The sequence below is a fragment of the Elephantulus edwardii genome, unplaced genomic scaffold, assembly GCF_000299155.1.
Source record: "Elephantulus edwardii isolate Elephantulus edwardi_28Jun2011 unplaced genomic scaffold, EleEdw1.0 scaffold00045, whole genome shotgun sequence".
Lineage (NCBI taxonomy): Eukaryota > Metazoa > Chordata > Mammalia > Macroscelidea > Macroscelididae > Elephantulus > Elephantulus edwardii.
The window spans coordinates 1,928,060-1,945,623 of record NW_006399795.1 but is presented as its reverse complement, the minus strand read 5'-3'; the positions used below and the strand labels follow the sequence as shown (position 1 = coordinate 1,945,623).

At 43.9% G+C, this 17,564-nt stretch overlaps 1 protein-coding gene across 1 annotated transcript in view; it reads right to left on the bottom strand.

Annotated features, from left to right (window-relative positions):
• MTOR (mechanistic target of rapamycin (serine/threonine kinase)) overlaps nucleotides 1-17,564 on the bottom strand; it is a 223,792-nt gene that overhangs the window by 142,548 nt on the left and 63,680 nt on the right. Inside the window, exons 23-28 of the mRNA XM_006885758.1 lie at nucleotides 17,033-17,195; nucleotides 15,549-15,641; nucleotides 14,763-14,909; nucleotides 6,267-6,409; nucleotides 1,508-1,670; nucleotides 1,225-1,370 (exon numbers count right to left, since the gene is read on the bottom strand). Coding sequence (XP_006885820.1) covers nucleotides 1,225-1,370; nucleotides 1,508-1,670; nucleotides 6,267-6,409; nucleotides 14,763-14,909; nucleotides 15,549-15,641; nucleotides 17,033-17,195 — 855 coding nt within the window. The remainder of the gene's footprint in view (nucleotides 1-1,224; nucleotides 1,371-1,507; nucleotides 1,671-6,266; nucleotides 6,410-14,762; nucleotides 14,910-15,548; nucleotides 15,642-17,032; nucleotides 17,196-17,564) is intronic.

Here is a 17,564-nt window from a genome sequence, read left to right as displayed (position 1 = left end):
TCTTACAGTACATTGTATATAAACATTCATCTTCCTATTTGATGACATGAGAATATACGCAGGATTCAGTATGGTCTCCAATGTTAACATGGTTAGAACCATTTTAGGAACCCAAAGGAGAGCCTGGTGCTGTTCTCAAACAACATTTTGTTCTGACAGAATGATTCTTGCAGATATATGGCAGAATACAGCACAGAAAAGAACACAGCTGTGCAAAAGAAATACTCAAGACCAACAGACAGTTGTCAGAGACGTATGTTCACTTAATGAGGAATGTCCTATTTATACCTTTCATTCTGTGGGTATCTCAATCAGAAAACAACTGAGAAAGGGGATTATATGCAGGGACTAGGCAGCGGTGGAGAAAGAAAAGTCAGCCATCCTAACGATATGTGATAACCACTCACAAGGTGTGTGTATGTATACACATGTATGTGTTTCCAAGGAACTGAATACACCTTTAATCTTCTGTTCCACTAAGAACAATTACACTTATGTATATCAGCTCTGGGGAGAAGGGAATAGCCTCCATGTAGGCTTGTTTTTTTTTTTTTTTTATTTATTATATGCAAGATTAATTTGTCCTAGAAGTTAAAAAAAAGTCCAAGAGATAGGAAGACAGACAGATTGATCCATTAGCAATAAAACCATATTGATGTAGATAATGCACTGCACATCAAAAAATGGATTAAACAACCCGTTTTCTCCATACCAGGAGATTCAAAGCCATCTTGTAAGAGAGAACATAACCAAAATCAAGGGAAAAGATCATCAACTCTCAGCTTTTCTCTCCCCTATTTACAGAACCCAAGAACCAATACTTAAGTCAATAAAGCCCCAAGTATGCCTTCGTGTGGCCTCTGAGATGCTGGGGTCAACAACAGCTCTTTCTCCCATCTTGGAGACTGCTATCTAACTTCATTCAAACAGGCAGCTATTGCCACAGGACTGCTCAACTGCTTATTTCATTGGGACCAGCAAGCATCACTTGGAAATGAATAGCAGCCCTGTTATGGGGGTGGGGGGTGTCAACAAAAATGACAATTACGGCTAGAATCCAGAGAGGGGCATCACAACCACATCTCACTCAAATGTGTTGGCCAGACTGGAAGGCAGATTTCCAGAGCAGAAGCCTTTATCAGACTCCAGTGATTTGGGATTGGCAAGTGGGAAAAGAAGGGTCACTGAGGATGAATCAGCAATTAAAAAGGGTATCCGGCCTACCTGATGAGAGACTCTAGAATGGCAGGCGTGGGGCCCTTCTGGAACTCCAGCTCTTTGTAGTGCAGTGCTTTGGCATACGCTCGGCACTTGGCAGCTCTCTCACCCAGAAGGACAATACCATTGTCATCTCTCAGGGGTAGTGGGCCCTAGAGGAGAAGCAGAACCCTGAACATAGGACAAAATGCAGATGGGGCACCAACAAAAGTGGAATGCATGGATGCTTCTTCCCTCCCACCAGCTGGTGCCCTGTCAGCCCCATCTAAATGAAGGGAGAAAGGCTCACCTTGTCACTGTGTTCCATGAACTCAGCCAAGTTTAGGAGGGTTTGTGTGACTTCAGCGATGTCTTGTGAGGTGAGGGCCAACTCGATGCTTCTGATGAGCTCATCCTGCTGGTCTTCATTCAGTTCAGACCAGCAGGACACAAATGCAGCATTGAAGAGGTCCCTGAGGGCACAGGGAAGTAAAGCAGTTAGAAATACCTCCCATGTCTTTGCCCAGTGCACAAAATCATACTGGTCAACCCAATCCTGGCACCTCTAGTTGTGATTATATAAGATCAGCATTGTGTAAGAGAATTTTCAGTGATGTTGGCAATGGTTTCTACTTGCTCTGTCAAAAGCTGTAGCAGTAGGTACATGACTGTGGCCATGGTGTTGTTGTTAGGTGCTGTCAAGTTGACTAATAGCAATCCCATGAACAACAGATCTGAATTTTGCCCTATCCTGAGCCAATCTACACCATGTCTGCTAAGCGCCAGCCCACTGCTACAGTCACTGTTTCAATCCATCTGGTTGAGGGTCTTCTCTCTGATCCTCTACCTTCCTCACAGGATGTCTTTTTTCATGGATCGGTCTCTCCTGATAACATGCCCAAAGTACGTGAGACTATGTTTCACCATCATTGTCTCCAGCAAGCACTCTGATTCCACTTCCTCCAAGACATACTTGTTTGTTCTTCTGGCAGGCCCTGGGAAATTCAGCACTCTTCTCCAACATCACGACGCAAAGGCATCAATTTTTCTGTCCATCTTAACTCATTATCCAACTTACAGACATAAAGACAAATGAAAAAACATGGCTTGGATCGGGTGCATCTTAAGACTAAACTGACACCTTTGATCTTTAGCACTACGTAAAGGTCCTTAACAGCAGATTTTCCCAATGCAATACATCTTTTGATTTCTTGGCTGCTGCTACCACGGGTACAGATTGTGGATCCAAGTAAAATGAAATCAATGACAACTTCACTCTTTTCTCCCTCTACGATGATGTTGTCTATTGGATTGTGGCCTTAAAGCTCATGAAATACAGCTAATGCAACTGAGAAGTGAATTTGAGTTTAATTTAAATTATCTCATGTGGCTACTGTTGCTCATACTGTCAAGCTGACTGCAATTCACAGAGATCCCTATGAACGACAGACTGAAACTTTGCCCTATCCTGTGTTGTTCTCACAACTTGTTACCAGCTGCTATATCTATCTACCTTGTTATATATCTTCCTCCCTTTCACTGCCCTTCCTTTCCCAGCATGATGCCTTTCTTTATGGACTAGTCCCTCCTGACAACGTGCCCAGAGGACATGAGATAAAGTCTCACCATCCCTGTCTCTAAGGAGCATCCTGATTGTACTTCCTTTAAGACAGATTTGCTTGCTCTTTTGCCAGTCTATCATTCATTCAATACTCTTCTAAAACACCATAATTCAAATGCATCGATTCTTTCAATCTTTATTCAATGATTAAGGCTCCAGTCTCTTCAGGGGCAGGAGTTCAAATTCCACTGCTGCCAACTCTTCTCTGTGACCATTGCTGTTGTGGTGTGCCTTTGAGTCAACCATAGTTGACGCTCCAGTGGGTTTTCAGAGGCAGCAGATGGCATGGGAGAAGACGGCCCATTCTTTTCCGACAGAGCGGCTGGTGGATTCCAACCACGCTGGGACTGCAGCCCAGCTTCTTATCACTAGGCCATCAACTGCTATATATTTTGTAGTGATACAAAGGAAATTCTGTGGGTGCCTATGTGTATACAAGAGAGAGAAGAATGAAGGAACCTGGATCAACAGCTCTATTTCCTGGCAGTTTTGACATCATTTCTCTTTATCCAATGGGGTGAAATAGCACTGAAGTCAGCATTAAAAGATTAAGAAAATCATAATTTTCCACGGATGTTCAGGATGTTTGTTGGGCAATGTTCAATGTTAAAATCAGAAATAATAAAGAACTATCTAATACTACTTTTCAAAATTGCACAAGAACTCTTGGTTGGATTGTCGTCAATAAAATGAGAGCAGCAACTTAAGAGACTTTGTCGTTTCTGTACTAGAAAGTAGATGCCAAATTCACAAGTCTTAAAAGATTCTCTACGGTATTCTCTAACAGCTGGGGCCCAATAAAGACCCGGGCCAGACATATCATTCTTTTTTTAAAAAAAAATTTTTTTTAATTATATTTTGTGTGTGTACTGTCAAATTGGGTCTGACTGGTGAAGGAGGAGATTGCCCCTCCTTCTCCAGCAGACCATCTGGTGGATTTGAACCGTGTGCCTCTGGGATTGCAGTGCCAGACGTATCATTCTTAAGATTACTAAAACTATTCTAAATCACTATAGCATCAAGTGGATAGAATTAATTTGCCATCCATGACATCTCAACTTTAATCTCATTCCTTCGCTGTTTTGCTGAGTCGGGGAGTAGAACCTTAGGCAATGCCTTCAATGACTAGGTTCAGCTTTTATTTTGTTTTGTTAAACACTGGAACATGTGAGACAGACAATTTCTATTTAACTTAACTTTAGAATACAAATAAAAAACACATTTTGAGATGTTGTGTTGTTGTTGTTATGTGCCGTCGAGTCGCCTGTGACTCATAGCGACCCTATGTACAACAGCCCTAAACTCCACTCTGTCCTGTGCCAATCGCACTGTCTCTGACACTCCCATCCCAATTATCCCAGTCACTGAATCAATCCACCTCATAGAGGGCCTTCCTCTCCTGCGCCGTCCCTCCACCCTCCCAAGCATGATGTCCCTCTCCAAGGACCGGTCTCTCCTCACTACATGTCCGAAGTAAGTTAGACGGAGCCTCAGAATCCTTGCCTCCAAGGAGCCACCCGGTTTAACCCTCTCCAGGACAAATCTATTTGTTTTCCTAGCAGTCCATGGTATTCTCAGTACTCTTCTCCAGCACCACAGCTCAAAGGCATCAGTTCTCCTTCTATCCTCCTTGGTCATTGTCCAACTCTCTGATGCATAACAGGTGATTGCGAAGACCATGGCCTGTATCAGACGCACCTTAGTCTCCAGAGAGACACCACTGCTCTTCAGGACTTTGGAGAGGTCCCTAACAGCAGACTTTCCCATGGCAATGTGCCTTTTAATTTCCTGGCTGCTGGTGCCAAGACTGTTGACTATGGAGCCAAGCAAACTAAAGCTGTGTACAATCTCAGTCTCTTCACCATCCATCCTGATGCTGCCAATTGGTCCAGTGGTGAGAATCTTTGTCTTCTTGACATTGAGCCTCAATCCATACTGAAGGCTGCAGTCCTTGACACTCTGCAGCAGGTGCTTCAGGTCCTCCTCAGTTTCAGCAAGCAGGGTTGTGTCATCCTCATAACGCAGATTGTTGATAAATCGTCCACCAATCCTGACCCCACATTTCTCCTCATAGAGCCCAGCCTCCCGGATAATCTGTTCTGCATGTAGGTTGAAGAGGTATGGAGATAGGATGCATCCCTGGCGTACGCCCTTCCCAATTTTGAACCATGCATTGTTCCCTTGCTCTGTTCTGATGACTGCCTCCTGGTCCAAGTATAAGTTTCGCATTAGAACGATCAAGTGTTCAGGGATTCCCATTCTTCTCAGAGTCAGCCACAGTTTGTTATGATCTACACAGTCAAATGCCTTTGCATAGTCAATGAAGCACAGATAGACATTCCTCTGGTATTCCCTGCTTTCAGCCAAGATGCAAGAGATAATATTAAAATAGAGAAAAATCCTATCTAAATGGAGTCAGAGGCCACATCAAATTCCAAAGGAACATGTTTGGAAATGGGGATAAATATAAGCATGTGACATTTTGTGATATTTACCACAAACCTATTTACAATGACACTGTTTTCAGAGGAGACTTGGAGAAGGTGGGTAATATAAGGCATACCCGCTGAGCTCTTAAAATCTGTATACTACTGAAACAGGGAAGTCCTAGAGACTAATTTTTTCTAGAAGTTATTTTTAAAATGTTAGCAATCTACTTGAAAGAGATTGTTATTGTTGTTAGGGGCCACTGAGTCGAGTACGACTAATAAAGACGCTATGAACAGCAGATGTGAATCCTGTCCTATCCCAGGCAACAAGATGACAGAAGCGACAGTATGTGACCTACGAGGCTCAGTCATAAGTGCTACGCATTCCCACCTTGTTCTCTTGAGACTCTTGCTTGTACCAGCTATTGCGCCACGAACAAGCCTAAGCTGTCCAAGGAGAAATCCATATGGAGAAGACGACAATCCTTGGCTCATAGCCAGATTGAGCTCTCAGGCAGCAGTCAGCCCCAGCCTTACTACACAGGTTAATGTGCCATCTTAGAGGTGGGCCCTCTAGGCAAAAGCCAAAGGTGTCAAACGGATCTCTTTTCAGTTCCTACTCAGTGCTGAGCAATTAAGATCATTACATTGCAGGTGTTTGTAATGCAGTAGCAAATAATCAGAATTCCATTACTTATGGGAAACAAGTTAAATCTGCTATTTGATAGTTGCTTTCTGAGTTGTAAGTAACTTAGTAATAAACATTTTGGAGCCGAATCTTCTAAAGAAAAACAATTCAATTTTGATCCATTAACAAGATAAAGATAAATGCTTACTGAATATGCCATTTTCTTTATTTTTTGCTCTCATAGTTAGCAAAATTGAAAAATTAAGTTGTTATTTTATTAGAGGCTCTTTCCTATTTCTTCTGATAAAACGTAATATGTCATCCTATACAGTGTCTCTACGTGCAGACTCTCTCCTACCTCAATTGGGAGCAAGGAACTGAGGCATTTTACCTGGCCATCGGGTTGTAGGCCTGTGCCAGGGCCCAGCAGGAGCGAAGGGAGGGAGATGAGGAGTCCTTCAGGAGCTCCAGGCTCAGCCGTCTCAGCCACTCCAGCCAGTCATCTTTGGAAACTCTCCTGGCCGCTCCCCAGGCCTAGAATCCCGCAGGAAACAATGGAAAGCCATCAGCTTCAAGGGTCAATTAAAGATCCCTCTTCTGATTAATAATTATGCCACCTTGTAAATTTATAAAATTGTATCATGTGACAAAATTCCCCTGGAGAACCAATATAAAATAGTAATAAATAAAAGTAGCAACTTCTGGAATATAACACAACACAGAAGAGGTCTACTTTACATTTATCTGTGCTGAACTCTAAGTATCAACAAGGCAGAGGGCTCAACAGCACCAGAAAGGATGGGGACTAACAGAATGTATTCCAACACCCCTGGGAGGGCCTCCAGGGGTATGTGAAGGACCCCCAGGGTGTGTTAAGGACCCCCAGGGTGTGTGAAGGACCCCAGGGGTATGTGAAGAGCCTCCAGGGTTATGTGAAGGGCCTCTAGGAGTATGTGAAGGGCCTCCAGGAGTATGCAAAGGACCCTCAGGGGTATGTGAAGAGCCTCCAGACTGTGTGAGGGACCCCCCCCACCAGGGTATGTGAAGGGCCTCCAGTGTGTGAAGGACCCCCAGGGGTATGTGAAGGGCCTCCAGTGTGTGAAGGACCCCCAGGGGTATGTGAAGGGCCCCCAGGGTGTGTGAAGGGCCTCCAGGGTGTGTGAAGGACCCCCAGGGGTATGCAAAGGACTCCCAGGGGTATGTGAAGGGCCCCCAGGGGTATGTGAAGGACCCCCAGGGGTATGCGAAAGACCCCCCCCCCAGGGTATGTGAAGAGCTTCCAGGGTGTGTGAAGGACCTCCAGGGGTATGTGAAGGGCCTCCAGGGTGTGTGAAGGACCCCCAGGGGTATGTGAAGGGCCTCCAGGGTGTGTGAAGGACCTCCAGGGGTATGTGAAGGAACCCCCCCCCCCAGGGTATGTGAAGAGCTTCCAGGGTGTGTGAAGGACCTCCAGGGGTATGTGAAGGGCCTCCAGGAGTGTGCGAAGGACTCCCAGGGGTATGTGAAGAGCCTCCAGGGTTATGTGAAGGATCCCCAGGGGTGTGTGAAGGACCCTCAGGGGTGTATGAAGGACCCTCCAGGGGTATGTGAAGGACCCCCAGGGGTGTGTGAAGGACCACCCAGGGTGTATGAAGAACCCCCAGGGGTATGTGAAAGACCCCAGGGGCATGTGAAGAATCCCCAGGGTATATGAAGAGGCTGGGCACTCTCTTCATTAAGACACAGGCTCACTTTTTTTTTTTTGTGAGCGGCTTCATGTAATCTCCCAACTAGGTTCGCTACTTGCTTGACTGGGAAAACCACAAAATCATGCAAATCCAGAGGCTCAACTCTCCGGGTCCAGTTTAAGAACACCCGAGAAACTGCCCAGGCCATCAAGGGTATGCGTATCTGGAAAGCTACCAAGTATCTGAAAGATGTCACTTTCCAAAAACAGTGTGTGCCCTTCCGACGACACAATGGTGGAGTTGGTAGATGTGCCCAGGCCAAACAGTGGGGTTGGACACAGGGTCAGTGACCCAAAAAGAGTGCCAAGGTTTTGCTGCATATGCTTAAAAACGCCGAAAGTAATGTTGAACTTAAGGGTTTAGATGTTGATTCTCTGGTCGTTGAGCATATGCAGGTGAACAAAGCTCCCAGGATGCACCGCCACACGTACAGAGCTCATGATCAGATTAATCCCTGCATGAGCTCCCCCTGCCATATTGAGATGATCCTTACTGAAAAGGAACAGATTGTTCCTAAACCAGAAGAGGAGGTTGCCCAGAAGAAACTGGAGAAACAAAAACTTATGGCTCTAGAATAAATATGTCATCAAATAAAATGAAAATAACGTAAAAAAAAAAAAAAGACACTGGCTAATCTCACAGTAAAGAAGGGCCATGCTTAGACTCACACTATCACAAATCGTACTAGAATCAGGTGAGCGATGAGCCCAAAGCATGTGGTGCAGGGAAATAAGCAAAAGAAGATTTAATTTTTAGTCTGTAGTCTATCCTCTCTAGTGTTCTTCAAATCTCAGACTCAACTATGCTGGTATCACGTGCCACTGCAGGGGCACCACAAAAAGGGGACGGAAACAATGCAGGCTCTGGAGAGAGGCAGGACAGTACAGGGATCCACAGTCACTTGGGAGTTCAACCGCCCAAGTTCAAATCCGAGTTAGAAAACTTACTGGTTCTCTGACCTTCACTACATACCAATCTTCTTACTGATGTCATAAAGATAATTTTTCTCACCTTAGATTAATATTAGCTTTAGTCTAATTCTTAGATTAAGGCAGACTAGGAGGAAGGATTGGCCATCTACTTCTGAAATAACAGGGCTTCAAAAACCCTAAGCATACCATGGATCCCCAAGAGAAGAAACAGATCTGGCCTGGAGAGGGTGAAACCAAGCGGCTCCTCGGAGACTAAGATTTTGAAGCTCTGTCTCACATACTTTGGGCATGTGGCCAGGAGGGACCAGTCCTTGAAGAAGGACATCATACTTGGAAGGATAGAGGGATAGCATAGGTGAGGAAACCCCAGATGAGATGGACTGAAATAGTAACTGGATAGTAAGGGTGGGTGTGTCAGACAGTGAGATCAGATTAGGACAAAGTAGGGTTTAGAGCTATTGTGCATAGGGTTGCTATAAGTCACAGAGGACTCGAGGCACCTAACAACAACAATCTAATCCTTAGATTAGATTAAGGATTAATATAAGTAATGAATTTATAACAGTATGTGGAACAAAGTTAGTGACTGTCTTATGTCTGGACTCCTATTACTCTTGCTCTGCAATCCCCATGCTCTACCACTCAGTGGCTATAGCCCCTGGGAAAACTACCTGTATGTTTTACCTAAATGCACATTTTCTCTTTTAGGGATAAAGAACCTAGCTTGCTTGGATGGGCGGAAAAGAGTTGCTATAATCATAAAAATGATATCTATATGGATTAGTCTACATCTAGTTACTAAATCTCAAACTTTTAAAATATGTTCTTAAAAGATTTTTCCTGAGCTATCATCTCACCCCAGTTAGAATAGCAAAATTTAACAGAACAGCAAGCAACAAATGCTGGTGAGGTTGTGGAGAGACTGGAACCCTTATTCACTGTTGGTGGGAGTGTAAAATGGTGCAACCACTGTGGAAGGCGGTGTGGTGCTTTCTCAAAAAGTTGCAAATAGAGATACCATTTGACCCAGCAATTCCACTACTGGGAATATATCCCAAAGAGACCATAACTGACATCCAAGCAGATATATGCACCCCCATGTTTATCGCGGCTCTGTTCACAATAGCAAGGAGTTGGAAACAACCCAGGTGCCCATCAACAAATGAATGGATAGATTCAATGGAATACTACGCTGCACTGAAAAACAAGGAACTCATGCAATATTATTCAAAATGGGTGAGCCTGGAGGACATTATGCTGAGTGAAATATCTCAGTCGCAAAAGGACAAATATTGCATGGTGCCATTGTTGTAAAATGGGACTGATATCAGGGTTGGGGTAAGACTGAGAAAAACTGTGTATAAATTGTGTATACTGCACTGAAACAGATGAGGGAGAGAATAATTGAAAAGCAATGTATGATAGTGTATTATGGTTATCACAAGAGTCCCAATTAAGGTTGCATAGTGGAATGTACTTGGGGTGGCGGGAGGGGTAAGGGTGGATTGTGTATCAGGGAGGGAGTGTTTCTTTTACTTTTCAAAGAGAGGAGCGAACTTGGGGAGGGGGGAGGTGGGCTGGGTGGGGAGAGAAGTGCAGCAGTGAATGAATGGAAATCCAAAATCTCTGTAAATGCTCATTAAAATTATTTAAAAAAATAAAGCTTAAAAAAAAAAAGATTTTTTCTGGTTTGATAGGGATGGGCAAATCAGAGTCAAAAGGGGGATCTCAAAGGGGGATTATGAGGGCAAGTTGCTGGCTTACACACTTTCATGAAAGCACTAACTAGGAAGATGATTTTAAGGGGAGGATTCCCCCAATATAAATGAACAAAATATAATCTACACTAAAGGAAAATAAATTCCTATTAGAAACAATAGAAACTACCACAGGCAGAGCACATTTCATCACTCCCAGAGCGGCTTCTGCGGTATGTGGAGGGACTGGGCATGCTCTACCTGAGGACATGGGCCCATCTCACGGTGAGAAACACAGCAAGAAGGCAAAGGCTCAGGTTCACATAATCAGGAAGCATGTTACAATTAGGTGCCCAATGAGCCCAGCACTCATGACATCATGGGAGAACTGAAAAACAGAGTGGAAAAGATGCTCGGAAGCGTGGAGGGTCGACAAAGGAGAGGAAGACCCTTAACCAGTTGGACTGACACAGCAACTGCCGCAATAGGCTCTAAAGTCAGAGAGTGTGAGGACGGTACAGGATAGAACAGGTTCAGATCTTTTGTTCATACAGTTGCCATACTCGACTCGATGGCACCTAACAACAACAACAATTTATCCTCCTCCCCACCCCTCTTAGAGTGAGGAGTTTAGGGAAGTTAGAAGGTTTCAGAGGCAGTAAAGCACATGGGAGTTTACCGCCCGTCTTCCACCCATGGAGTAACTTTTGGATTTGAACCACATGCCTTTAGGTTGACAGTACAGCACCTTACCACTAGGCCACCAGAGCTCCTAAACTAGGGAGAGCTCATATAAGTCAGTATAGTTCTCAAACTCTGGGTTAGTAAAGTGGCATAGAGAATGAAAGAGACTACCCTGCTCGTGTGCAACACCACTTAACCATCATCTCAACCTATCACCTCCTCTTAACCTACTGATAACCACTTAACTACCACTCAACCTATCATTTCCTAGGGATAACCTAGAGATCTATTGTACTTCTGATGTGCTGTCAATGACTACAATTACATAAACTCTTATTTTATATCAGAAACCAAAGCAGAGATACACTTAGACTTACAAAAGACTGTATTAAGGTTCCTCATCTCTAATAAAATGAGAAATCTTGGGCTAGAAGGAACAGTGAGACTAGATACCAAAGACTTGTCTTTTAGACCTGGTTCCTCTGGGTAAAATGGGAACATCAAGTCCTTTTCCATATACAGATTTCTGGCTTTCTACCAACACAATCATTCTCTTGACAGCTGCTCTGTTGGTTTTTTTTTTTGTTGTTTTAATTACAAAAGTAAACTGTCCACAGGAAATATTATTAATTTCTCCCTTCCTTTAGTGATGTAAGGTTGAGGCTGGGTAAGGCAGAGGCAATTCTGTAGAGAGGTTTTGAGATTGAGCTCAAGAGTCACACTAATTTGGTCAAATTCTAACTCCCCTGTTAATGAAACTACCTGACACTGGGCCAAATGAATCGTAATGTTCACATAATGACAGCACCTGAGAAGATTAAAGGAGCTGATAAAACTGCCGCGAACAGTGCCTGACACTGGAAAACAGTAAATGCCACTGTTGTCATGAATGCTGTTATTATTTGATAAATGGCAGTAAATACATCTTCAAAAGTGTATAGCTTAGCTGACACTGAACTGCATAATCTACTAAGCAAGGTGCATCCCACAAGTGGGCCTTTCTCCCTTCTCCTTAACAGAACCCAGAGAGCTGAACCAACTCTCAGTTCTCTGGGTTCAAGTCATCTCAGCTCAACACACTGCTGTTGATTAGAACGGACTCACAGCGTTTTGGAGGCTATAAAATGCCCAGAAGGAGACTTTCTGTCTTTCTCCCATGGAGCTGCTGGTGAAGTAGAACTTCTGGAGATACACTGACTTTCTTTATAAACCCCCTCCCTGAAGTCCTAGGTAACTTTGTCAAGAACTCAGAAGTATCCTAAGGAAAGAATATTTAATCATACTCAGTCAATAAAAACATTAATGGTTGATGAAAGCACTGATTTTCAGCAAGATCACTCCCACTAGGTGTCTCATTTATGCCGCTGACCTCATATGCCTCACTTGGTGCCAACTCAGGAAATGCCAGTTTATTCCAAAGATATACCCAAAGAGACAGTCATAAAACAGTGAAGCCACAGAGGCTCTTGGAAGGTATTCTAGAGGCAGATTTTTCATGTTTCCCCTGTAACTCCTTATTACCACAGACAACAGAAAGGTACCTGAGGTGGTAAACTGTCCCTATGAAAGCTAGTTTAAAGGGTTAAGTGTACTAATCTCTAATTATTACTACACGAATACGAGGAAGAACAATGCACTTTTTAATGATATGGATCCACAAGTCAGCTAGACTCTGTATCAGAGTCAGAATTCTGTGTATAGAGTCCTCTGTATCAGAAGCCTCTGCCTCAGGTTTTTGAACTTGACCTATTCTCTCCAGTAAGATAATGAGGGATTCTCTGCTCTGTTTAGGGAGGGTTATGCTTATTCCCCTGCTCCTGGGTCACAAGCAGAACTTCCTGGAAGCAAACCTGACTACTGGGGCATTTCCTAAAATAGAGAGAACAAAGCTCCACAGTAGGGTGGACAGCTGCCTGCTTTGGAAGGACACTCTGATCCTAGGCAGGCTGAAAACATCTGGAGGAAATGTGTCCTGGTCTCCTTGCCAGCCTCTGCCTGCAGTGTGAGGTCTCAGCAGCGTGGCTTCAATTTCAGCCTGGGAACACAAGGTGACAGGCGCCCTTTTCTTCTTCGTGAAGTCTCAGTCTAGCAGTTACAAAGCCCCCAGAGGGAAAGTTGCATCACTCACGACCTGGGGTAGTTTATCCTCGCCATCTTAAATCATCGGACACTTCTCAGCAGTGGTCACTTCACAGCTGTCCATGCGAGTACAAAAATGTGTAACAGTCAGTTGTAAGCCCCCGGTGTTCTGCAGCTCAGTGTGAGCCCGCCGGCACACAGCTCTATGCTCCAATCTTTACGGCCCTGGCTAAAAGGGCCCAGTTCTCACCCAGCTCTAGAGCTTTTTCTCTGAAGACTTATGAAGCACTGCTTTGCTCAGGTACTCATGAAGGAAGAGTAATAATACCATACTGAAATTAAAACTGAGGGTTACTTGTGGTCCTTCGAAGCCTGGAAAATGAATAAAAAGTGTGGGAAACAGGGAGGGACTTGAGAGCATTACGCTGAGTGAACTAACTCAGTCCCACAAGGACAGATATTGTATAAGACCATTACTGTAGAATAAGGATAAGGATCCAGGAGGGTGGGAGGGGCTGGAAGCACAGGGAGGTAGATGTACAGGGGGAAGAGGGGATTAATCATTGGGTTGTACAATTTGATGGGTGGGTGGGGTGAGGGAAATTGAAAGAATCTGTTCAAATTTGTATTAGAATTTTGTAAATAAATTGATGAAAAGAAAAAAAAGTGTGGGAAATAAGCAGTATGGTGCATTTTAAAAGTCAGTGAAATAACTGGTTATTTCAATTCAACCCACTTAGAAATGCTCTGAAAGTGCCAGTTTTGAAGGGGGCTGCTGACTTACGGGGAAAAGTCAGTCACGTCTCAGGTTTTGGTCAGCACGGAAAACTCCATATTCATCTTCAGAGAGCTAAGCTTTGCTACTTCAAGTATGGCCCAGGGACTCAGAGCAACAGCAATGTTCAGGAGCTTGTTAGGAATGAGTATAAAATTACTACCAGGCCTCATCTCTGACTGCCTGTAACAGTACAAGCATTTTAACAAGAGTTCTGGTAATTCATGAGCCTCCAGAAGCTCGAGAAGCACTGCTTTAAAGAGTCCACATCAGTCTTGGTACTAAGTAGGGGGCTTCACCCTGGAAAGCTTCACTCATGTAAAAATGAGAATGCTCTCTGCAAATACTTCGGTCAATGGGATCTCCTATCAAAGCTCCAAGGAAACAAGAAAGGACATTTTTGTTCTTTATCTTTCCACTACTTAAAAAAGAAAACAATTCAGATACCCAGAGAGAGATAAAAGTATTTAGGTTCATAGTTTATGGATGACAGAAGAATTGATGCCTTTGAGTTATGGTGCTGGAGAAGATCTTGAACGTACCATGGACCAACAAGAAAACAAATCTGAGGCTGTCCTGGAGAGGGTGAAATCAAGTTTATCTTTGGAGGCTAGGATTTGATGCTCTGTCTCACATGCTTTGAGCACATGGCCTGGAGAGACTGGTCCTTGGAAAAGGACATCATGCTTGAGGGACAGTGCAGGAGAGGAAGACCCCGGATGAGATGGATTGATACAGTAACTGGGGTAATGGGGATAGGTGTGTCAGAGTCAGTGAGACTGGCTCAGGATAGGGCAGGCTTCAGAGCTGTTGTACATAGGGTCGCTATGAGTCGCAGGCAACTTGCCAGCACATAACAACAAATTTCTAGAAAAACCTCCCTGGGCTGGTGTTCAATCATTTAAGCTGAAGGTAGTTAAGAGCTGAAAGTTCAGAACAAGGGATAAGAGTAGGGCTTTCCTTCCCCAGGCCCCCAAGGAAGCAACAACCTGCCTTTTGGAGGTTGATGGTGCTGACGTGCAGCTTCTTCATGGGTCCCGTCTCTACTGGTCCACTAGCCAGTGCATCCCCTTGGCCACTCCTTAGTATTCGATGCTGGTAAATCAAAGGGTCCTCTTCTTCATCAGCAAGGGTGTATCCCTGCAACCAGAGATTTACAGATCATGCCTGCATCTCCACTAGTTCTCCCAGCTTAGAAATGTGGGGAGGCTCAGACCTTCGGAAGAGCCTGGTTTTCAACAAGTAAAAAGTTAAGTGCAAAGACGTGAGGCATCCTGAGCAGCCGTATTCCCCACTGTAGACCAGTCTTTGCTGAGCATGTAACCATTCCATCATGACACAACTGTGAACAATGGTAACACTGAGGAAATAACAGAGCAGGGGTGAGAAATACCCCACTGTCTGTTTTGGGATCAAGAGCTAAGAATAGGCTTTATGCTAAGTGGATGAAAGATATTCAAAGAAGATTCATGTTCTAAACTGCATGAAATTCAAATTTTGGTGTCCATAAATATTCACCGGAATATAGCCACACTTACTTGTTTGCATATTGTTTATGGCTGCTGTCATGTTACAATGAGAGTCAGGTACAGTCCGGAGACAGACAAAGGACAGCCCACAAAGCCGGAAATATTTACTGTCTTACCCTCTTAAGATTGCAGACTTACAGTTTAGAGCTAAAAAGCTCTATTTATTCTCATAGCCAAGGTTACAAGAACAATACCAATTAATAAAGGAAATAGGGGACTTTGAAAGAGAAAAGAAGTACATGTAGTTCACCTTGACAATTCGGCAGATGAGCACATCGTAGCGCTGATGGTTGATTCGGTGTCGCACCAGAACTTTATTCACCATTGGAATGAAAATTTGGTACTATAACCGAAGGGGGAAGAGACCAGAAACCATTATGTGGGAGAGTGGAAAGTGGAGGAAAAGGCTTTATCACAACTACATAACAGCTATGGAGAAGATACTTTTTACCACTCCCACTGCTAGAATCCTAGTTCAAGCCTCCATCACCTTCCATTTGGATTACTTCCACTTAGTATTGAGAGCAATCATTATACGTTAAATTCTATTATGCCTCTGCTCAAAGTGCTCCAAAGACATCCGTCTTGCTCAGAGATCAATGGCCAGTGATTTGCAAACTTCCAACTCAATGCTGCTGAGTGGAAACCAACTCGGAAAAGATCTTCCAGGGGGTTCTGAGGCTGTAAATCCCACAGGAGGAGTCTGTCCGTCTTTTTTTTTTTTTTTTTTGCGGAGCAGCTGGTTAATTCAAACTGCCTGTCCTTAGGTTGGCAGTGCAGTTCCTTACTCGGCCATCAGATTCCCCTTTGCAAACTTTGTTGTTGTTATTAGGTGTTGTGGAATACAACTTTAGTGGGCATGACAATCACCCAGAGACTGCTGGGCTCTGAAGCTAGAGTTTCTGTTTCAGAATGTGTGGATGAAGGCCAAGCCTTGACATCTCTAACATGTTCCCAGCGGAGTTATGCTGCCCACTCAGACAGGCAGCTCTAATTGACCAACTGCTCCTAGGGAGAAATGGGCCATCTCCTCCCGTGTGATTTATAACCTCTGAAACCCCAATACAGCAGAGGCTGAGTCAGTTCTGAATTGACCGTAATGAGGGTTGTTTTTTGTCGTCTCAGAAGATTCAGACACTGTTGGTCCAGAGATCACACTGAAATCCCTGGCCTAGGTATGTTCCCTCCAACCCTGTTCTTTATTTCTACAACCTCAAATCCAAGCATTTCCTGCCTTCCTTACTACTCTGAAGTCACACTTGCCTCTTCCAAGTACCTGAACTCAGAGCCTGCTCCTATTTCACAACCATTGCATTTTTAATCCTGTCTACATGCTCCTCTCTGGGTCTGTGTCTTTTTTGGACACTGCAGGTCTCTGCTCAAATGTCAACTTATCAGAGAGGTCTTCTCTATCGACCTTAAAAAATGGTTATCTCTTTCTACTGTAACTATCACTCTTATCAGACAATCCATGTTTATTTGCTTTGCTTTATTAGAAGGTAAATCTATGGGAACAGGGACTGTATCCTATTTACTATTTTATTCCTAACACAGTGCTTAGTACACATAAGTCCTCAAATAGAGGCTTAATAAATGAAGAAAAAGAAAAGCAAACAATCTAGAATTCTCTGAGGGTGGTAAAACATACTAACTTCTACTGGAGAAGTTTACAGACAAAAATCTTCTTCTCAAAGTGAGGCCTGAGTGCTTAATGGTTCAGGACTTCTCCTTTACCTTCTTTCCCAGTTGAAAGACAAGTGAAGACAGTGTGTCCATGGCTGTGGAACGCAGTTCTGGGCTCTGGTCCAGGGTGCGTACAATAGGGTGAATGATTCGGGAGGCGTAGTCAGTGAAATCCAGGGACTCTGTCAGCCGGTCCACTGTCTCTAATGCTGCCCTACGACAATCGATGATATACAATAACTGCTTACACATATCCCAGGGAGAAGTGGGTTAGGGTTGCAATAACCATCAGTAAAGAATGGAAAGAAATATATTCTAAGGTATGTTTGGTGACACAGGTCCAACATACATTCCAGTGGGATAGGTGACAGCCAAAAAATACATAAACCTGGGAAAATTCTAGACTAAGATAATGCTGTTATGTGCCGCTGAGTCATAAACGACTCATAGCGACCCTATGTACAACAGCTCTGAACTCTGCTCTATCCTGAGTCAAGCTTATTGTCTCTGACACACATACCCCCATGACCCCAGTCACTGAATCAATCCATCTCATCAACAGTCTTCCTCTCTTGTGCTGTCT